Raw genomic sequence first — 23,016 nt, forward strand, 5'->3', positions numbered from 1 at the left:
CACTGTTATCGCGCCATTTTAAGTTGCACCGGTCTTGACGAAATTTTTCAGGTCTTTTTAGGTTCTTGCGAAGTAGGCAACAAGAGGTAACCAAGGCAACGGAGATAACGAAGCTGACGAAGCACAAAACGGTTTCTTATCGCTGCTGTGGTGCGGGCCTTGGTGCGCCCGAGAAAGCGATTTAGTTAGCAAGGCTGAAAATGTCCCTTTTGCGAAGATTTCGACGTCCTCGCTGGTCGCTGCTCAGTAGCTGTTTGATGAGATTTAATACCCCCTGGGCAGCCGTGTTTTTTTTTTTTTTTTTTTTTTTTTGGTTTCGTCCCTTTCGACGTGCGGGCAGTGCGAAGTCTTTTTGCAGTATTGTTTTATCGCAAGATGAGCCCGCATAAAGTGAGGAAGCAATGCTCTGTGGCACATTGCGGCAGCGTGGACTCATGCGTCGGTGTCTTATTACACCGATTCCCGGCTGACTTTCACCGAACAGCAGATCTGGAGGTTGCATACAGACTCAATGTATGCTCTAATGCTCGTGTGTTAAGCACGTTTGTTGATGCTAAAGCTGTCTAGACTGATGCAGCCTTGAAACTGCTTTGAAAACTGCTGTATTCTTTCTGCCGAAGAATTTAAATGTGAAGAGTAATCCCTGTGCTCTATGCTCCACGTGTTTCTTGATGCACCTACTTTCATGACATTTTTATTTCAGTTGCAGCTTTCATAGTTTTGTTTTCTGTACACGCATGTTTCTTATCTGGTGATGTTTTGTGGCAGGCACTTCAAGCCTTTTCATGCCTCGACAGTGATCATTGAGAAGATTAAACCCCCTTAAACAGCGCTACTGTTTTGGCTGTCTTCGACATGCATTTTTTTTTATTGTTGCGCTTTATTACTGTATCTGCTTGGTTGATGCAACAAACCATGATTATGAAAACCATAATTGTTCACTTGGTACACTCTGTTGCTAACTGGGCATGACTGCCCGGTTGAACCAGTGCATAGGGACAAAGTACATGGCCAAAGTACTTGCTTGACTTGCAGCAGTATTTGTATCATGAATTTGCATGCTTGGTATATGTTTGGAAGTGTTGCTGCCTTTGTATGCTGTCACCTTTCTCAACCACTTTCATTGTGCTGGAGCAAGTGCTTATAAACAAGGGCGGTAACAACAGAAACTCGAGTTATTTTGGATGGCAAAGGTTGGCGCGCGCTGAAAGGACACAACCTTCAAAAGATGCAGGCTCGTCAATGCAACGCGGCCGTTTTTTTTTTTTCTTAAACATGTTTATAATTCTAAACGTATGCGTGACGTGATGGGACGTCATGGCCCCCCAATTTTTATTGGTCGCTGGAGCCCATGAGCCGCCATGTTTTGTACGTAGGGGCGTCTATGGAGCCTTCGTACCATAGTACATATGCCTTGGACAACGTTCACTTTTCATTCCATGCTGGACAGCGGTATCTGCAACTCGCGTGTATTAGGTTCTGACCTGGGACCGTCTACTACCGCCAGCCTCCAAGAGCTAAATCCAGCATCGTCTGTGCTCTCCTTATTTCTGTGTTCCGGTGGTTTTAAGATTTACCAGGATTCCTGCCTACCATTTCTTACTCATCTTCATTTTCCTCTCAATTTAAAATGACCGGCTTTTTATCTCCTCCTAAACTCATTTCGACAGTACAGATGATCAGTCCTCCTACATACATAGACGCGACCCACTGAATATCATGCATGTTATAGCAGTGAGGCCAAATGAGGAGTTAAAACCAAGCTGTTTATTACTACTTAAAAGTGATTCGGTCAATCGGCAGAGGGTCGCCTGACTGGATGTGGAGCGGCTTCGTGCGCGTCTGCGCTTCGTCTCGTTTCGGCTCGGAATGCCTCTCTCCGAGGCGTCGAGTCCCCGTGGTTCTTCGCCGAAGCGAAGTTCGAGGTGAGAGCCTAACTCAGGCGGGGTTCGCTGGCCGCGAACTCTCCGCGCGGTCGTAACGGGGGTGGATAGATGAACAGACCGATCGAGCGAACGTCCTCTTCACGCAGTTTCGCGTGGCGTAAGCGATTACGGGAGAGTTGGGCCGTCTCGAGCGTGGTCTCGAGTGATGAACTGTGTGCTGACACATGCGTACAAATATTCGATTTAGTTATATCCATGTGAGCGTCACTGCTGTCCATGTTAGCTGCGGCGCAGAGGGTTCCACCGTGCTAGACCAAGAACGTAATTCCGCGCTGAAAAACATAGCTAGCGGATATTTGTGGACAGTGCCGTATGTAAGAGCCCAGCGCTGCTCGGCTGAGGCGTCTCAACGTCTGGATATCCGACGCTCGGGAACTGAATGGCTTGAGCACTGCCAAGCTACAGACGCCATTTGAGCCTTTGAGGTGTTCGCCAGACCGGATGTCGCTATTCGACACTCCGGAATCGGGCCCTCGGGTCGTTCCGATTGCGCAGTCTGAGAACTGAGAGAAGGTCGCCCACAATACTGCCCACACCGAGCCGCGAACAACGCAGGTGAGTTCCCTCTTTTTTGCAGCGGCCGCTTCTTGATCGTTTCATGGATGCATCGAGAAGGGTCATGCTTATTTCGTACGCGCAACAGACTTAATTATGCGTTTGTACCTTTTGCAAGCTTAATTTGAGTTTTGCGGTGTGACCATTGATGGCGTGGATTGACTACTTGTTTCGTAACTTCGGTTGTTTTATCTGTGTCCAACATGTCCTTTGGCTGTTGAGTTCTCAATACCCATTTCTCCCGCCGAGGTGGCTCATTTCTTCGGGCGTTCGGCTACTCAACTCAAGCACTCGGAATCGAAACCCGGCCACTTTTCAATGGCAGCGAAAAGCGAGACGCCTGTGTGCTGTGACATGTCAATGCACATTAAACAACCTCAGGGGGTCGAAATCTCCGGAGTCCTCTACTACGCTGTTACTCATAACCTGTGTCTCTTTGGGAAGTGAAACCACCCTACAAATCACACCAAACCAACTGCCATTTCTATGCATATCTTTGCGGACATGATCACGTGGTCTAGCATTGTTTGGTTGACTGTTTATTCTGTGTCACTCGTTAGCATGCAAGTGTAGCTGTTTTGTGCGTGTTCAAATTTTTAAATGCTCCTTATGCTGAGTTCGTTTCCGGAACCAGGAAAAAGAACTTAAACCACAAGACGCCATATCTACCAGTTCTCACGGTTCTCGGTCGTTCCGCTATGCTATACGTGTGCAATATAGCCCACATTTCAACCACGTTATAACCCCGGAGTCACCTGTTACTTCTTTTGCAGTTATTTGTGTACGCTCGGTCGAAATGTCTCTAGGCGCCCAAAGTTGGCCTTTCTCGTGGTTTATATGTGGCCTTTTATTTTTATGCAGTCTATCCGGAAATTCATCTCTCGAAAACCGCTCGCTCTTTGTTCGCAAATGTGAAAGATTTTCTCAGGAAAAAAAAAAAGCACGCTCTTCTCGTTTCAGAAATAAAAGAGTAATTCTGGTATTTTTATGTGACAATTATTTATTTATCAGTCGTGGAGTGCCTTCGTTATGCCGAGGTCTTAAAGAAGAGAAAGAATGCCTCCACGCTTGCTCCAGTTGGAGGCTGCCAGCACGAACTATGGAGTGAACAGCGTTGACGCGCAGTCGGGCCTCGCTGTAATCTAATTGCTCATGAAGCTGAATATTGCTTGAATTAGACAAGGTGTCGGCTAGTTGATGAGGCACATGTATTTTAGAGCAGATCCAAACCCCCATGTCGTCGTGGTCTCGTTCTCGTGTTTCCACCTAAATGCCAGTTGAATAACGACAGCCCGCGGATATTGGCGTGCGGCCAATTTCAACCTATTCTTTTCTTTTCACTGTAACGTTATCCGCCTTGCAAGAGGGGTGTTTTGATTCGCATAACGTATAAATGTGCACTCATCTCTGTCATCCTGCTCATAGGGTCGACGGAAGAGTAGGAGCTTTCTTTTAGATCCGTGCGAGCGTTGTACTGCGTTTCATCTGTTTAACGGGTTTGACTCTGTCCCATTTCCTTCCTTCTCTTCCTATTAGGACCATGAACGCTGTCGTACCACGTTTGGAGATGGAGCGCGGTGTCCGGGACGTTGGAGAACAAGCCGTGTGGTCCCTCTCATCTTGCAGGCCCAGTGAGCTCTTGATATCGAGTACCAAGTGAACATCGAATTCTGGCAGGCCATGGAGGAAGAAAACAGCTTAGGAGAGACCCTTGCCATTCCCAATGCATTGGAGAAAGTGTGGCGGAAGTGACGTCAAAATTTAGGGTTAGCCAAGTCGGGCCATTAGCAACGGCGACGCTGTTGCTATGAAAACTCGGGCCACTAGCAACAGCGGTGTTAAGGGCCCTAGGTAGGTGAGCGTCGCGGAGAAAGAGAATGCGGAGGGTATAGGAGGAGGAGAGATGTTGAAGCGTTGGATCGCGGCGCGGCCGCGCCGGCTTCAAAAAAATGCCGTCAGGGCCTCTCCTAAGTGTTTTCCTTCATCCATGTGGCAGGCGATTCTGAAGTAACCTCTCTTCTTCGCACGCTTTCGCAGGGTATGGCATCCATCAGCTGCTAGACGACTCCCTTGACACCTACTCGCAATCGGACGGGATTCTGCCACATGAAGTGAACATTCGGTTTACAAGAAAAATGCCAATTCACGCGATATGTCTGTACCTTGACTACAGACGTGACCAAATCTACACCCCCAAAAGGTATTAGTTTGGATTATGTCCCTCGACCACTTTACGCTATCGCATAAGACGTAGCCCGACAGGAAGTCTTGTGGACGACACGAAAGCCGAACACATGTGGGATGCGTGGTCACGGCGTTTTGGTGCCAAGTCTCGTAGGCCCGTTTTGTTCTCCCCGGGTCCTCGTCCTGGAGAGCGTGCAGCTTTCCTTGTGATCGCCCCGAGTCCAAACGCGATGCTGCTCTGGTGCACCGTGAGGAGTGTTTAAGTGGCCCGAGCTCGCGGCGGCATGCACCGCTACTCGACAAAGGTTTCACGCGGGAGCGCGGATTGGAACGGCATTTTCTTCGCCTATAATTGCGTCGCGGGCCTGTTGCCATATTGGTGTCTCTATAATTAATGGAAATAGCAGTCATGTACTAATTTTGAGTCTAGCTCATGCAGACACAAACGGAGGCGCCGCCACTGAGACGTCGGTAGTGTTCTGCACAGTATAGTGTTCTGTATTTCAGCCAAAGCACTCATAGGCCGGATATTTTCGACCACATATAGACGCGTTCAGTCGCACGTTACACGATCTAGTTACAATCATACTTCCGCATTTTACGATGCCTTATGGCGTAGCTTTGCTCGAGGAAACAGCGGCGCGTCTCATTTTGGTGTCAGCCGTGTGTGAAGGCGTGCAGATGACGCTTACGTTGACCCAGCTGTGTGTATACGGGCTCCATGGGTGGCCCCTAGCGTATAAATAATGGTTTTACATGCGATATTTAGGTAGGCGATGATGCGTCCAAATATAAAGAGAAAATGCGTGCTTACTGTCTGAGGAAAAGAAAAAAAAAAAGCCTTTATCTCTGTGAGGGATGCAAGATTTCAATATGAATGTGCCATAATGTGTGTCACCTATTTTTTAATTTTTTGTCCCCTCCGCGGTCTCTTTGACGGTAGGTTGCTTATATCACGACCCAACAGACCGGATAGAACTGGTAGAGGTATCAAAGCAAATCAGTAGGCGCAAGGTGACCGACATAAGAAAGAATAGCATGGGGAAAATTGAGCATGCTCTAAAGGACGATCGTAGCCTGAAAGTGGTAATGAGGAAATTAGGCATAGACGAAAATCAGATGTATGCACTGAGGGACAAGGCGAGTATTGCCATTACTAACACGGACAAGATAATTAAGGTAGTCGAGGAGTTATAAACGGACCTCTGCTGTAGCCTTAGTAGTCAGGACAAGAATGAAATTGACTGTAAAGAAAAGCAACCAAAAGGCAAAACAAAGCCACTCGCATTGCGTGGTTGGGTGCAGAGAGAACATGACTTCAAAGCAAAGCATGAGGACAGAGGAGGTAGAAAGGGATCCGGCGCTTAAAATGCGGAGATGGGTGGGCGGTGCCACGCCGAGACTCTGCACCGGATGCGGGTGATCCTAGCGACGCCACTGCTACGAGTTAGGAGGCCTTCTGTGATGGAAGGAACCAGCACTCTATGAAACCATGCAGAGCAGAGGGGAGTGTTTATTGTAAGGCAAAAGCCTTTAATGCCTCATCGCTGTCATCAGTTATCGGCAGAGGGTGTCACACTTTCGATGCAAATAGTTAAAAATAAATACATAAACCTTATCTCCATCTGGAATCGAAATTCGATCCCTTAGATCCTGCAGCTGAGCACTTCACCAACTGCGTCAAGCCCCGGATCGTGAAACGTTCATCATAATTCTCCTTGTCAACCGTGAGGATAGCGGGATTCCGCGAGTGACATATACTGCGTCTTTAATTTCCTGTAAACTAATTATAGGACGCCGGTGAACTTTGATGCATTCAATGAAATGCAGGTTGTGTTCGACAAGGGATGCGCCATGTACCGTCACGACAGGTCATGACGTCACCAGGTGATTCATGCATAGACGAAGCTGACCCCTCCGGGCTTCCTATCCAGGCGTCCGTGCTGCGCCTCTCATTTGATGCTTTCTCGAACGCCGCACCACACAACAAACAGAAGCAGACCAAGATGTCTAGAAGGCGTAGTACATCAGGCATCAGCGGAATTTCAAATGGATTTACAGGATAGAAAGACGCAGTATCTGTCACAATTCTCCGCTGACACATCTGATCTACCTCGCCGTAAAGGAAGGGAGGAAGGTGGAAATGAAAGAAGAGAGGGAGATAGAGATGCCGTAATGGAGGGCTACGATCCACCGCGCCATAATGGCTTTCGCCTCATCGCACTTTAGTGGTCCAAAGTGCCCTTTAAATTTTTTTTCAGCTCCGGCCATCCGAATGTTCTCAGAAGTAAAAATTAAGAGAGCCTCCGGAGCAGTTCGGTTGTTGTTAATAGGATAACGTATACACGACATAGCTCCGCTGCTTCTCTATTTTCCCTCTACATCCGGTTACAATACGTGAACTACCACCAGCATCGTTCCTAAACCATTCGAACCGCAAATATAAAAGATCTGTGGTTATTTTTACCCTGTGCCATCAGCCCCCCAATTCGGAAATGTGCCCCGCCGCGCTGACTCAGCGGTTAGTACGCTCCACTGCTGAATTCAAGAATGCGGATGTAATCTTGGCCGTCAGCGAAGGCTAAAAGCAAAGCAGCCGTTTACTGTGCGATGTTAGTGGATAAATTATCCAGAGTCCTCTGCAGAGGCGTCCCTCATAGGCTTAGTCGCTTTGGATGTTAAACGCTGTTAATAGAACCAATCCTCCGTCTATTCACCGTATATTGCAACATGCGAAGGTGTGTTGCCTCCTATCAACCGGCAAGATGTCGTAGTTATATTTGCCGCTTTTCGTCTTTCATGTACGCTTTTACCCTTTAAATTGTTGGGGTTGTGCAGAGCTCGAAAATTTTTGAGGGGTGTTCTGACACCGGCACAATCCCTCTGGCTACGCCGCTTCTAGAGTAGCCGCTGCCCGAATTCACGAAGATGATAAGTATAGACATCGTGCATTTTTGGGCAGCGTCATACAAGATCCTATGCACGTCCTCTGTGCTGAGCGTCACCTCTTCTTAAAATTCAGCGCAGGCAGAGCGCAGATGGGACAGCAACTCAAGAAAGCTTGCAGTGTCTACGCCGCAGGGGTTTTGAAATCGGGTGGCTGATTTTTTTTCACGGTTTTCTGTGACTACATCGCACTCTGCTTGCAAAGGAGTAATATGTGTTATTTAGGTGAACCGAAAGAGCACTCATCTCCTCCGAATTCTTGCTTATGAAAAATAAAGAAAAATCGGTGACCTCTTGAGCACTTTTAACCGGAAACGGGTCGTTAACCGTCACTAATGATAACGCCCGTTTCAACAGAGCCGACCGAGTGCTGTCAATTACCTTGCTAGAAAGAAGAAAATATCGTATTTGGTTTTACGAGGTATATAGCGCCTAGCTGAGGTTCTTGATATGATTGATTAATCAGCCAGCTTGTTTAACTGCAGTTCTTTGCACTGCTTTTCATCTCTCGACATTTTGAACTTTCACGTTTTACAAAGCACAGAAGTTACCTGCAATTGCTTCACGACTGTTTTTGTGTGTAAGTGTCCCATTCCATCACAGAGAAACCGCCTTCATTAACTACCGGCTTTGAGGCAGGCGATCGATGTCAGTGCCTTGAGGCTTTTTTTTTTTGTATATAGTTGCCCTTACGACGTCGACGCCTTCGCTGATCCAGCTCCTCAGCATCCCTCCTCGCCATGCGCTCTCTCACAAGCGAAACCAGCTCCACTCTGTCAAGCTGAGAGTGTAGCCAAAAGTTTGGTCTTAGGCTAAGCGCTTTGTTGTCCCCATCAGACACTTGTGGATTGGCCAATATGTTGGTAGCTTACTGGGCTTGGGAACAACGAGGTTCCCTGGGAATGAAGGCTACGATCTAGCGCCTCATGCAATCAGCGACTTGGCCAGCAGATTGTAAGGCTTGGTAAAAGCGCCTTCTGCCTCACTGTAAAGCAGACAAGAGACGCAAGAGCGCTGTACTTTATTCCAGGATTCGGAACTTAAAATCTTGTAGAGCCCGACGTTTTGCGTATAGTACGGGAGGAAAGGTCTAGCCAGCCTGCTGAACTTCAACGGAATAAAATCATTCTCGGCTTAATACGCAAGCATCCTTGCCCGTCAGGTCTCCGATATAAAGGAATCGGACGTACGTTGGCGAATGGTGCAAAACAACCGTTGAAAAGAAGTTCCCGATGGAAGGTAAATTATTCTGCAAAAGAGAAGACTATTGAGCCATTCCGTTGGTTCATGTTTCTCACCTCTGCCGTATGGAACTACCTATGTCAGCCAGACCGGCCGCTGCTTAAGCAACAGGTTGAGAGAGCATGCAGTCGATGTCCCAATAGACACAAGAATCGCACTACCATGCATCTGGCAATCTGTGAGTGCATTCCTTATTTTTAAAAGTATAAATCCTTCGCACTTGTATTAGCCAACCACATGAACTGTGCGAAGCATTTGATGTCCAAAAACATTGATTAAATGTTTGAGCGTGCCTTCGCTTCGCTTATCCAAGAAGAGATTGGCTACTTAGATATGAACCACTTAGGAGTGATCGTTTTGGTTCGCTGTTTTAGTTTGTTTGCTTTTCTTTTTTTTTTTTTGCCTTTGCTGTATGCCTTCTGCAGTTAATGCGAGAGTGTGCGAAATATACCCAGTTCGTTCGGTTTTGTGTTAGTCGCTTCTTGCCTCTCTGCACCGTTTTTCACGCCGTTGTCTTGCATAATTATTGACGGTTCTACGAAACTTCGACACGGAACGGTGCCAAGCACTTTTTCGCGAGTAATATCTTTGACCCTCCACGCCCCAACCGTGGTATTTGCTCTAGTCCACTTGCTCTTCTGCTGTCTTCACTGCGTGACTGTGTTATCAGCACATGCGTCTTTAGTTCGCCCTCTCGCACTCCCGCATAGTTGTGTCGAAGAGTGCGGTGCAGGTCGTTATGCTGACTGCGTTTGATGATAATGATGATGATCTGTTCAGTCGAAGTAAGTGTTCTCAGCATTCCACTCCTCTTCGTTCTCCCCGCCTGCTCGCATACCGCACACGCACTAGTACTACTCTGACAGGTTTAGGATAAGGAACTCCATCCAACAGTCATTTTTCAGTCACTTTAGAGCGAGACCTCTACTACTATTTGTAAAACAATTCTCCGTCCCACTCCTACTCAAAGATCTTGAAATCATACGAATGTCAAACCTAGCACACATGCCAAGACCAAAGATGTATATACCACATTTTCAGATATTCTTGTGACTGCATACCACACAGCACGCGGATGCCTTTGCATTTCTCGTCTGTTTAGGTGAAATACAAATGCACCCGTTATGTCGGAGGCCGAAAGGCGCTGACAAATGTCCCCTCCGGTATACGTATTGGGATCGCAGTCATTATCGTATTCGCCGGAGAATCCGGATTACTAATTGTCTCGTTCATGTGGCCTCGACACGATGCGGTCACCGTCTTGTTGCGTGTCGCGGTTGCCTGCGCGCTATATACTTTCTCCTAGAACCACTCTCAAGCTCGACTGGTATGTTTGGTCCTATAATTTACAGCAAGCATGACATGACCATCATGGTTGCTCGCAAATATTTTACTATGTGTTCAGTAAATGCTGCCAGCTTTTTGATTTGGCCACTGCCAGCTTCAAGGAAATGAGGGAGTTCATAAGCTTGCCCGCGGTCTCACCTTCCGGATAGGCTATGAACCTCCTGTAAGCAGGGTCAGCTATGATTGAAGCTAGTGAAGAAGCTAGTCAGCTATGAAGAGATTACCCAGCACTATCGGCTACATAGGGTAGAATACCCCCCGGCAGATAGAACACTAAATAACAGCCAGTAAAGCATCTGGAGGCGCTTGCAAACAAAGTCTTTTCAGAATCCATACCCTTAGCCATCGGTACCCAGAACAGTTTTCACATAGGTGCAAATAATGTGAGGATAAGGCGGATCTGGTACATATGTAACGACTGTGTCCAGAAATCGAAAGTATAAATCACGACACAAAAACAGAATTTTGGGACACTCTACTATTGAGCTCACACACCGAAACTCAGCTGCGTATCATCCGACTGGCAGAACACTCCGCCGGGTCCAAGGACTCCAGACCGCCGTCTAGGCAGGTAGGTTGATGCCTATCCTGTATCTGCTGGCGATGAAAGTTTTAGCAGTATCAGCATAGAAATACTGAAGGAATAGGACTTGACGACAGTTGTTGATTTAGTTCAGAAAATGCTCCCTCGACGTTGGCTTGTGTAGATGGTACAGCGAACGGAATGCAGCTCTGAGCTCCGCACCTTTTCCCTCGATTTCATAAGCCCCGCCGGGGTGGCGTAGCGGTTAGGACACTCGACTACTGTGGCCAAGGAACCGGGATCGCATGCCAGCCTCGGCGGCAGCTTTTGAGTACCGGCGAAAAGCTAGGCGGCCGTGTGCTGTGCGATGTCAGTGCACGTTAATGAACCCCAGGTGTTCGAGATTTCGGGAGCTTTCCGCTACGACGTCTGTCATAACTTCGGTCGCTGTGGGATGCTAAACCCCACAAACAAACAAACAAACAAACAAACAAACAAACAAACAAAATTTCAAGACACTCGAGTCTTCTTATTCTGAGCATCTTTTCAAATGTGTAGAGCAGATTCTGTACTTCCGCTTTCTGAGAATTGCTGCTTGCTCCGAGTCCTTCCAGGTAGTTTTCTCTTCCCAGAAGAAACGCTTCAGGCTCATCTCTTATGGGGAGATTGTATTGCAGCCTTCAGCGGTACATGATCGCGGCGGGCGATCCTATATAGCCGCTTGCATGTGGCGACCAAATCCTGTTTTGCTCGGCACATTTCCTCACTTATCAATGTAACGAATATCGAAGGTCTCACACTGCAGTTCACCGATTGCACATATACTGCCATTCCCTCGTCTGCATTTTTTTTCCTTTAGTCCTAATCGCAGCCTCCCTCGGCTCGCCTGACGTCGTCCCTCTCCCTGTTTTTCAAGGTTTTTGTCCTGACCACCCTTTTCACCGCGCAGCACGTAGAACAGGTTACTCATAGTAACATTTTCGCTCAATGGTACACATCTACCTTTCAGTGCCACCATTTTTTTTCGACACCGTAGCCTTACAGGCAAAAACGATAGCACACTAAACAGATCTTGAGAATTAATACTCGTACCAGTAAGTTCACTCAGTTCATTTCTCCATTCAGTCTTCACAGTAGAACATCGGAGCTTCACTCGGGGCATAGTTTCACTTTCCAAGGCAAATAAAACAAGCAGACATCCGATATGGACAAAACCAAGAGAAGGCAAAAGGGGAAATCGGTTTATGGGATCATCTTTGTCCTGAGGTTAGGTACAACTCGAGAACAGAGCGGTGAATTGCCGTCCAAGGCGGCTTTCCAACCATCAGCGTCTGCTGCTGAAGTTTCGTCAACCAAATTGCACCTGCTGGCATCGCATCGCTATGGCTGCTATGCACGTGCCATGTGAGTTATTGCGACGTCGTCTCACGACAGGAAAGCAAAATCATTTGCGTGAAATATGTGAAAACAGAACCTTCATTTCGTTTTTCAGTTGTAGATGGATATATAAATATTTATCTAAATCAGCTGCTCAAGTTATGATTTATATGCTATTCTTTCACTGCTTAGAAAGGCTCCCAAATGAGGCAACTTTGTCCATGCGCTGCGCCATTGCGCAGTGCAGCGGCCTCCCGTGTTCGGGATGAAACGATAGCCTACCGCCAGAGATTGGTGCCATGCATGTGGCAACATATTTTCCTTTTTTTCTTCGTTATTTTCATCTTTTTGGCAGGGACAATTTTTCAGTATTTGAGTGTAATTTGCTGTTCGCAGTGGCGCTTTGGAAAAGAGGGAGAAGAACGCTGCTTGTAAAAGCAGCGATAAACTAGAAAATTATGAACGTAAATTTGCAGCAAAAGCGGGTCGGAATTCCGTACCGCGAACCAGTTCGGAACGGTTCCTCCGATTTGTTCCTGTTCGGGTTCATTTCGTGACGGATTAAAATTCGGGTTCAGTTGGGGTCCAGTTCCAGGCGTATAATCGGGCTCGGTTCCGGTTTTCGGTTCAGTTTCCGTTCAGGTTGGGCACCCTGTCCACGAAAATCGCTCCGAGATGCGCAGGTTTTCTGTCTTGGCTTAGGTGGACTACCACGGCTATGCTCTCCACTCCTGCCGCCACGCGCATTTGAGCGCACGTATGAGCGTCGCCTCGTCGGCCATGCCAGCTTCACATTTTTCGCCGGATGTCTAGAGATAGGTATGACGACAACGCAACTTGGCGCTCCTTGTAGTGCACCGGCCGAACCGCCCCCGCAAGCGTTCATGTCATGCAGGCAGGCGGCGCACAGCATCTTGGCGCGATCCGATGGTTTGTGGACGGTGCTTGCGCTGACAGCGCGAAACTGAGGAATGAAATAACAAAGTTCAGTTCTACAATATGGGTTTCAGAGAACCAGAGACTACGCCCGTCCCGCACGCTTAAAAAGAATTGAAACCAAGCTTATGGGAGAGGAGGCATTACAGTTGGGGGCTCGTGAAGCCCGCGAAGCAGAACGAGGAACCGTTTCAGAACCCCTGTCCTGGCTACAGAGGCTGGCCGAAGCAGCTACCACTGATTAAATTCAGCCTCTGTGCCATGCATGCGTAGCACCACGAACGCACAGTGCCACTGTTGTGTACTGCTAACATTTGTTCTGATCTGTGTTTTCAGGATTTCCGTGAGAGTGGGAAGTACTTTCCACGATCTTCGGGAGGTCGATACTATCGTCCTCAATGAGCCAACAGGATGGGTGCGGATCATTCCACGAGATTCGGCTGGCCGCCCTGTTCGTGCCTTCCATGTGCAGATCGCTGTGTTGGAAAACCACATGAACGGTCTGGACACTCGCATGCGGCATATGAAGGTGTTCACGCCTCTCCCACCGCTCTTCTTCACGCCTCTTTCATAACGTTTCATTCACCGGTCAGCAATGCCAAGCCTACCGTGGCGTTCGTTTAGAATCAGCGTTTCAACCGTACCTTCGGCATGCCTTGATGGAAAGATTTACGAATGTAAGCTGCCTTATTAAATCGATTTGTTTGTGCACTTGACTCCTGCTCTGACGTCTTTTGTATACATTTTGGTCATTTCGGCCTCTGTTTTCTCTCAGGTTAAACATAGCAACTGGCTTCTAGGAAAAGCCCAAGACATTAATATTGTATTTACTCTATGCAGCCAGTGAACAATTAATTCTTAGATGCTGATTTCGCCGCAAGGGGCAGCTGCTAAAGTATGTGTTGATGTGTACTGTGCGACACTACCTACTCCGAGCACCCACGCTTAGCCGTGCGTGGCATCGCCATGTCCGGGGAAAAAGGGGCGAGCCCATGCTGAGTGTTTGGTCCTCCTCGGCGGAGCCAGCAACACTTAGGCCTTTTTTTTTTTTTTACCTTTTATTATTCCTCTCAGAATACGACGAAAAAAAAAATGTAAAAGAAAGAGAGAGGGAGCCCAGACCAGCAAAGCTTTGCCAGGCTTAATCCAATTCAAGATAAAAGAAAAGGAGCTAAACGCCCAAAATAAAAAAAAATAATAATTTAGATGAAAAAAAAACATGTACATAAAAATGTAAAAAATGTACATTAAAGATACAAAAGGAAACAAAGATCACAACTGCCTAGTTACAATAGATAGATATATGAAATGGAAAAAGGATAAAGAAAGAAAGAAAAAGCGAAAGAAAAGCACGAAATGATAAAGAAGTCCAGGAAAGAAGGAAGCAGAGAAGAAAATGTCCGTGGGTAGCCAGAAACTGCAAAAAAAGAGAGAACAGAAATATAAAAATTGTGCATTAAGGATTAGCCAATTCGCAAAAAAATATAACTTTAAAGTGAATATGCGAAGCACACTTCAGCCTAGAAAAAATATATATATATATATATATATATATAAAGCGGTTACCAAAGTCTGCAGTGAAATGAGAAAAAATAGTATTGAAAAACGTCGCGAATATGAAACTAATGGAGGCACAAAGAAACACAAAACATCACGCATAAAATCCTTGACAGCTTGAGAAGACGTCCATTACTATGAAATTATAGAATAAAATTCTGTACGAATCGGTTGGGAGAAAGCTGTACATTACGTACACACAAAAAAGAAAAAACTGAATTCTGAAATCTGAAAATATAATATACCGGTCTATGGAAAATAATGAAGGAAACATGAAAATGGAAAATGCGGATAAATGTATACATAACAATTGGCCACAAAGAGGTGAACAGAGAAAAGAAAAGTAATAGTAATTACATTAGTAAATACCTAATGACAGATTTAGAAGGAAAAGAAAACAGAAAAGGAAAAGACAGAAGAAAAATGTTATGCAATACAGCTGATATCAAAAAATAGTCCAGTGCTGCATAAAAAAGAGGAAGACAGCAGATGCGCTGTAAAGGGCATGCCCATTAAGAGCCTTTGTCGATCTCTTGGGCTCAAGCCTTGGTGAAGAAAGGTGCGTGGTGTCGGTATGACTCTGCCGCAATAAGGCAAATCCGCCAGGCGGGAGTGACTCAGACCTCCACAACGTATTCATGTATTGCTCAGGCAAGTGAACACAGTGCCTCATAAGAGCATAGCCGTTCGGCATAAGTGGCTGAAAGCTCCACGCCATAGTGTTGCACCTAAAGGCGAGCATAGCGGGCATGCCCAAAGCACTCATGCTCAACAAAGGAGCACGGAGCCCTCCCCTGAGCAGAGCGTGGTAGGAGGTCTTCAGGACCCTCCGCCGAGACCCTCGCCCCTCCCACAGTCGGGCTCAAGCACAGGATCAATGGGTCTCCGCTGGTGCTGGTGAACAACAGAAGCAGAAAATAGGCTGCAGAAAATATGCCAGCCACGTTGTGGATAATGTCCAGACAGCTTGCCAGACGAAGCAAACAGAGAAGTTGCAGAACACATTCTGCTAGGAACCGAAGGATGGATACAGATAAAAATAACAGAAGACAAACAACCTTAGAACAAACACCAAACGTATATACATAAACCGCATTTTCCAACAAAAGAGTTCTTAATTTTTCAAATTATAAATGGAAGAACAAAATTGAGGGTGTAATGCAAATTACAAGCAAAACTATTAACATGAACAGAGTATTCCTAAGATAGCGAAGAATGTTCAAAAAACCTCAGAACAAAAAAACAAAAGAAAAGGGGGGGGGGGGGGGGGGGAGTGGGTGAGGGGAGAGGTAGAAAATCAGCGTGTATAATTGGGATTAGTGTTGCTTATTTGATGCACCATTTGGATTAGAACTGCACAAGCAGCGGGATTTCTGAGAAGAGAGGGGTAATTATGCGGTGTAATTTCCGACGCACACAGTGTCTTTAAACGAGAAATAAAAAGAGCTGTAATGGAGCAATTTTGGAAATAGTGATGGACGTCTTCACATAATAGCCGACATGAACAAAGAGAAGATGATGATAGGCCAATTTTTTTTTAAATAAAAAGGGAATCTACCATGCCCAGTAGTTAAAGTTATGAGAGGTTTTCGTGGTGGACAAATGATAGGAATACTGAGAGTATCTGGGATCCAATTGAATAATTCTGTGTCTCCATTATTTTCTCGCCAATAAATGCTCCATAAAACAAGTGATGAATGATGTACGCAGCGTCGCGACAGAGTAGACGCATGTACCTGGCCGTACTGGCCGGCACTTCCAGCAGCCAAATCTGCTAATTCATTTTCATAAATACCAGAGTCGCCCCGGATATGAAACAGAAAAAATGAAGCCAAAGAAGGCAAACGACAAAGATCTTTCTTAATAGCAATTATTTTTGGATTAAACAAAGTAATTGAATATAGGGCAGAAAGAAGAGATAGAGAGTCAGTGTAGAAATGAATAGGCATAGAGGGAGGCTGATTAATAGCATATTCAAGGGCAGAATGAAACGCTACAAGCTCAGCGGCGTATGCACTAGATGGTGGTTCCAGAGAAAGACGGTGGACGTATAAAATATCTTGTTTAGAGCTAAGTACAACAAATGCCGCACCAGCAGAGTGATGAGTGAAAGAACCATCGGAATAAATATGCAAGGCATGTTGACTAGAATACCAGAGTGCTTCCTCATAAGTAAGTTGAAAAAAAGAAAATTTAAATTTTAATGAGGGATGATCATTCCAGGGGTTAAACGAAGACTCAATTGCAGATGGATTATAAAACGTGTTGCCATATTCTACAGATTTCCATAGTGTGAAAATCATAAACTCGGCGCATAACTGATCGAGATAAATCGGCAACGGAAGTGCATTGGCAAGAACATGTAAGGCTGTGGTACGGGTAGTAGCGTAGGCACCAGTAATAGCGAGAAGGGGAATTCTTCGAAGTGATAAGACGCGATCCTTTAGTCTAGAGAGGGGGCTATGAAACCACCACGATGGAGCTGCATAGGTAATAGTAGGAAGGATAACCTTGTGATAAATTTGACGCAAGTGATGAGGGGATACATGGAAATGTAAGTGAAACCAATTCAAACGTTTAGTGGTAGAAGCAAGAACTTTAGTTTGTAAGTGATTAACATGAGGGATGAAGGTTAGATAAGAGTCAAAAACAACGCCTAATAATTTAATAGAGGGTTCACACTTGAGACTGTAAGAGTTTAGACGGATTGTTGGCTTACGTTTGTGTAACGCGGGAACTCCATTAAAAAATAATACGTAAGAACATTTTTGTGGGTTTAATTTAACCCGATACGTGTTACACCAGTTTTGGACTAAAGTCAAAACATCTGATCCTTACAGTCAAGCATCCCGTAGACGGCACCTCCTGAACAAGGGGAGAAAACAACAGGCCCGCCGCTCGGGCAAGAATGCGACACTGTCATGATTCGGCATTAACAAAAAGCACAAGAGCAAAGACAGGCTGTTCTATGGAATATAAGAATATAAATTTACAGGATGGGAATATAGAAATATAGCGTACGATTACAAAGAGAGGACCTCGATAAAGTGCTCAGACGGTCTCTGCCCGTTTTCCTGGTTTGTTCGTGTTCTCCTTTTTTTTTTTTTATCTGTCAGCATCATGTTCTTTAACAATTTCGCTGCACCAGTTTCTGTTAAGTTTCCGTGTAAAGTAGCTGGGGGCCTTCATCGAATGTAAGGCAGCATCCGTGACGTCAGCGCCTGGAAACGGGCATGTACACGACAAACAGTACTGCTCCGCGCCGTCTGCGCAAAGACAATTTTCTTCGCGCTCTTGTTTGCTTGTTTCTGTACGGCATTCGACACAGGCACTGCGGGTCACCGTGCGGTAAGTGCATTGCGCGCTCCTGGGTGTTTGAGTCGGCTCCAAGCATGTGCACAAACAAGTCAGAGTACGGGGGAAGGGGGGGGGGGGGGGTCACGATAAAAAGAAAAAACGGAGTAACCGAATACCATGCAAGAGTCTCCGCGGACACACCTCAGCGGTACGCTCGAACTCCGCCTCAAAAGGGACACTTTTCGAAGTAAGTCGCGGCCACAGCAAAAGCCTGGACCTCACAATTTCGACCTCACATAATAATACGCGTGAGGTTGAGGTCCAATTTCATGACTTCACTTAAACATTTCGAGCTGTCGCCGACCTCTTATCAACAACCTCACCTCACTCCGTGAGGTTAAGAATTTTTTTTTTCATGTTGATGTCGACCTTCATAAGGTTGTCCACCTCTGCCGACGGTACCGCGCGCAGTGAGCAGGGAAAGAATGAGTCAATCGGTGTGTGCGAAAGGGCGCCTCTCCGGACCGTATACGACGCAGAAAGCGCTGCACGAGCTATAGGTGCGAAGACGCCCGCGTGCGATCAGCAAGCCGAGGCCGTGAACGTCACGTCAGGTGGACCCAAAACCACGCTGCAGACAGCGATCAAGGTAAAACTTGAGAGCAGACGCGATCTTAAACCTAGAATTTACAAGGTGTAATGAAGCCGATTCTGACGCATTGGCGGTAACGAACAAAAGCGGACCAACATCGGCAGGCGTGGTCGAAAATGGCGAACATGCGCCATGGCCGACAAGTCTATGACGGCAACCTCCCGAAGCGGAATTGCCAACTGCGGCGAAAGTGATTTCCGAAATAGCGGCCTCGGTCAGGATAGTAAACAGGCCTACGCGGAGTTGGCTACTTGACGCTACCGAGACGGTCCGCGATGCGACGTGGCCCCTCAGGGAATAGCAGCATGCGTGCTGACTCAGGCGAGCCTCATGCAGGCGCCGGGTCATGCAATGATTGCGGTGCTCTGGAAACCACCGAAGAACACCTCCTCTGTGTTTGTCCCAAATTTACCAGTTCGGGCGAAAAACCACTGCGGGGGACCGCACTTTTCCTAGTGGCCGTTGCGTGCGCTCGTGCGTATCTTAAACGGCGCAAACCTCGCGGCTCGTTTTTAAAGCACAGTGCCGGTGGCAATCTTGCGCTGTGTAACTTTGAAACTTTGAAACTTTACGCGGCTGTCTTGTCTGCGCTCCTCTCTCCTAGAGCCGTCCACTGATTTTAAACATTCGTTTTATTTCATACTTCCCTTCTCCACCACACCTTTCATCTATCCTATCCATCACAGAGTTTCTTACTCTTATCTAGAGGGAAAGCTGACGGCTCTGCACTTCAGCACCATGCTAATCATCACGTGCCGGTGTGCTGCTTGTTGCTGGACTGTCCGAGTTTTTGGGGGAACACATAGCGACATTACTAAGCTGTCTCATCCCCGTCATCATCATCGTCATAATCATTCCGAGGCGCGAAAATAGACGATGCCCATAATAGATTTTTGATTTTCGGAATGCCACTAAAAACTTTCTAAAGCAATTGGGCAACCGTACACATTTTTAAAATATTTTTTTCGTTTTTAAAGCGTACCTTTAAGGTGTGAAATATTGGTTTCGGTAAAGCTCAATACCTAGCCAATAGGAATGAGATTCATTGTTTATTTTGGACAAATTTTATACTTTCGTGCTATTCCGCTCGCTTGTTGCAATTTTTAGTCACGATATTGAATGCGATGGACATTTTGATTCTAGAACAACGTTTATTTTTTCATTATTTTTGGCCAAATGTTGTAGTTCTTTACCAGGTAGCTCTGCGCCCCATGATGCTTTGGGCGCCCATGGTGGCTGAAGGGGTCGTCAAGAAGCTCCATGCAAAATCCCATAGATGGCTGCACAGCTTTCTCTCTAGGTGAGAGCAAGAAACTTGGTTTTTGGACCCCCTAAAATGCTATAAATTGTGCACAGTTATGCGAAGCGTTATGCAACGTGCACGTGTGTGTGAATGCCTGCTGGGTCTATCGTTAATCTTCGCACTTTTTTAAACGTGAGAGCAAAGAGACCAAGCACCTTTGTTGAATGTTTTAGTGATATTTTCTTAGTTCTCGAAAATTACGGGTTAAAATACTTAATAAAAACATTACAATCTCCTAACGCCGTTTACTCTGTTTTAAAGGTACGCATCTGACATGTTTAGAAAGAAAAAAAAATAACATTTGATATTAAAGATGGACGCCACGGCAAGCTACGTGTACCCACTGAAATTTGCGTGCATTTACGTCGCTGCCACGAACTGACTCTAAACAGGCACTGCACATGCGCACTTCATGTCGGCAGACGACAAGCCACGGCCCTTTTTGAATTTTCGGCTTGGCTGGGAACAAAAGCCCAGAAATCGTAAATGCGGAAGCGAATGCCGGTCGCGACGGCCCTTTTCGATGCATCCGAAAAGTAAGGCGCCCGTGTGCAGTGCGATGGCAATGCACGTTAAACAACCCTAGATAATCGAGATTTCCGAAGTCCTCGTCTACGGCGTCTCTCATGGCCTGAGTCGCTTTGGGACGTTAAACTCCATGAACGAAACCAAACCCAGTAATCCTCTTATGGTGGGGCGTGTAAGGCCGCGGTCATCGTTTTGCAAATGTTGCGGGCCAGTCGTAGGAAAGAGGCTCAAACGGGAGGATCAAGAAGCGTCGCGAAAGAAGCGCGTCCGATTACGCGCCCTGGACCGCGGCGCGTGCCTCCCCACCTCCGTCGACACGGGCTCCAGGCCGTCTGGCGACAGACTGCGGTGGAAGCAGCTAGGACCTTCTGCAATGGGGAAGAAAGCACAGCTGCCAGGTTATGCGTCCTACCGCACTGACCGGGTCCTGCTGTATGCGACGTGGAGAAAACCGCGCTTATGAACTGCGGCTTCGGCAAAATTCCACGACTCTCTGGCGGGTCGCCGAAGAGAAGCATAGCTTCGCCAGTGCTGCGGTGCTTGTCTTCTCTCCCAGCGCCCCTTCCCCCTTCTGGAAGATTCGGATGCGGTTATTCGTGCTCCTCTGCGACCGCCGGCTGGAGGCTAGGCTCCGACAGCGGATGCACGCAGGCCCCATGCAGCTGTAGTGGAAGGCCGGGATAGGAAAGCTATAAAAGAGCTCAGATGTCAGCAGCCCTTGTTGTACGAATGTAGTCCTTTCTCGCTTTTGTAAACACGTCTCACTGTTCTTTTGTTGTGGCTGTTTTTAAAGTTGTTCAATTCGTCGTGTGAGAACTAGACGTCGCCCGCCGAATCGACCGGCACCTCATAGAGTCAAGGCACAGAAGAGAGAAGAAAAAACAACAGCAGATCGTACTTAATTTTAGTCCTTAGTTAGGAGAACGTCGCATCAGCTTTTAAAACGAACAAAAACTCATTTTCTGAAGATCTGCAAAGCAAGACAATTCGGGTCAATTCCCTGCTCAAAACGTCATGTAGAGACTACGGCGTCAAATACGAAATGCTTGTTGTATATTGTGCAGCATTACTTATCATTCCGAAGTCTACAGTCGACCAAATTGCCTGTGCTGCAGTCACCTCGCATTAGGCTACTACGCATATGACATGTGACTCATTGGGACGTAGTCGAACGGTGGAAAAATAAAATGACCAGCGTGAGATTTTTTTCACATATTCGCTGTTTCGTTTTTGATATACGTGGTTATAGAATTATTTAACCAAATATATTACTTAACTTACGAATTACGCGTTTTTATTTCACTCCATAGGAAGGCGCTTATATGGGGCAACTTTCTTCAGAGCGGCGCGATTGCGAGCAACCCGTGTTCGGGAGGAAACGATAGCCCGACACCAGAGATTGGGGCAGTGCATGTGGCAATATATTGTTACGTTTCCTTGGTTCTTGTCCTATTTTTTCAAGGGACGAGTTTTCAATATGGTTGTGCGATTCGTAGTGCGCAGTGGCGCTTTGCAAATAAAGGAGAAGAGCGCTTTGCAAGCAGCGATAAAGGAAAACATAATCAAGGTAAGTTGCCAGCAAGCGTGGGTGGGAATCGTGTACGAACAGGTTCCTAACGGTTCCTCCGATTTGTTTCGGTTCGGGTTCAGCTCTAAGATGGCCGAAAAATTCGGGTTAGGTTCGGTTCCGGAAAACATTCAGGTTAGGTTCCGGTAGCGCTTCTGCAAGCTGCAGTGATTATATTCCATTGATAAAGCAATGTCGGATCAGCTTTTAAAACGAACAAAAACTCAAGGTTGTCGTAGAAAATACACAGTTGACTTCTAGTCAATATTGTGAAGCAGCCGCACTTTATGCAACGTTCATGGTCATACAATTTCGACTCCCATTTATATTTCGTCTTGTAGTCGAGTTCGAGCTAATTTGCGATAGTGGTTCGAAACATTGACACATGCACCTGTGAAATGTGCATGTGTCCACTGAGCAGTATGATACTGAGACTTCGTTTCCCCAAAAAGAAGTATAAACAAAAAATAGAAAAGCATTCACGGAATAAAAAGACGAACTTTTCAGACGAAGCTCTGATTGTTTTGAGCTGATACTGCGATACCCGGTGACTCCGGGAACAATTTAAGAAACTGGGAGTTAGGGAGCTCAAAATGAAAACAAAATCTTTTCAGAAACGAGCATTCAGTCGCCACGAACGTAAGTTAGCATGAAAATAACGCTTAAATGGTTTGGTGGGATTTAACTCCGCCTAGACTGATTACGCGTGAAAGCACTGTTAGCATAGTGTGGTTGGTTTGGCGGTTTAACGTCGAGATACTGGCAGACATTTAAACGTCTTTTCTTGGGGTGGTTGTTGATGAAAGGAAGGCGCAGAATCTGTCTCAGTTCTCCATGGACCCCATGGTTAGAAATAAGGCATGAAATCGTTCTACAATGTTAGCCTCCAGCTTTCAGATGTGTGCTGATTAAGAAGCGCAATGGTATGACGTCACCTTTAACGCTGCACAGAGGATAGTTGCGTCACAATGTCGATATGAATTCACGTTATATTTTGCCCTTCCTGCCCACACACTGCTCATGCCACTCATGAGGCAAGTAATGCTTTCGCCTTAT

At 46.4% G+C, this 23,016-nt stretch overlaps 1 protein-coding gene across 1 annotated transcript; it reads left to right on the plus strand.

Moving 5' to 3' along the window:
- Positions 1-1,869: 1,869 nt before the first annotated feature.
- Positions 1,870-13,712, plus strand: LOC146183675 (anaphase-promoting complex subunit 10-like). The gene is made up of 4 exons (XM_084608396.1): positions 1,870-1,925; positions 4,038-4,132; positions 4,539-4,701; positions 13,393-13,712. The coding sequence occupies exons 1-4, from the start codon at positions 1,870-1,872 to the stop codon at positions 13,628-13,630; spliced, it is 552 nt and encodes a 183-aa protein (XP_084464522.1). The 3' UTR covers positions 13,631-13,712.
- Positions 13,713-23,016: the final 9,304 nt, after the last annotated feature.

The sequence above is a fragment of the Amblyomma maculatum genome, chromosome 7, assembly GCF_055883805.1.
Source record: "Amblyomma maculatum isolate TAMU_Amacu chromosome 7, ASM5588380v1, whole genome shotgun sequence".
In the NCBI taxonomy this organism is placed as follows: domain Eukaryota; kingdom Metazoa; phylum Arthropoda; class Arachnida; order Ixodida; family Ixodidae; genus Amblyomma; species Amblyomma maculatum.

Excerpts from the sequence above, each read along its gene's own strand:
- LOC146183675 (XM_084608396.1), top strand. The coding sequence starts at position 1,870 with ATGCCTCTCTCCGAGGCGTCGAGTCCCCGTGGTTCTTCGCCGAAGCGA. Across the intron at positions 1,926-4,037 it reads TCGCCGAAGCGAAGTTCGAG|GACCATGAACGCTGTCGTAC; the intron begins GTGAGAGCCTAA and ends TCTTCCTATTAG. Across the intron at positions 4,702-13,392 it reads CAAATCTACACCCCCAAAAG|GATTTCCGTGAGAGTGGGAA; the intron begins GTATTAGTTTGG and ends CTGTGTTTTCAG.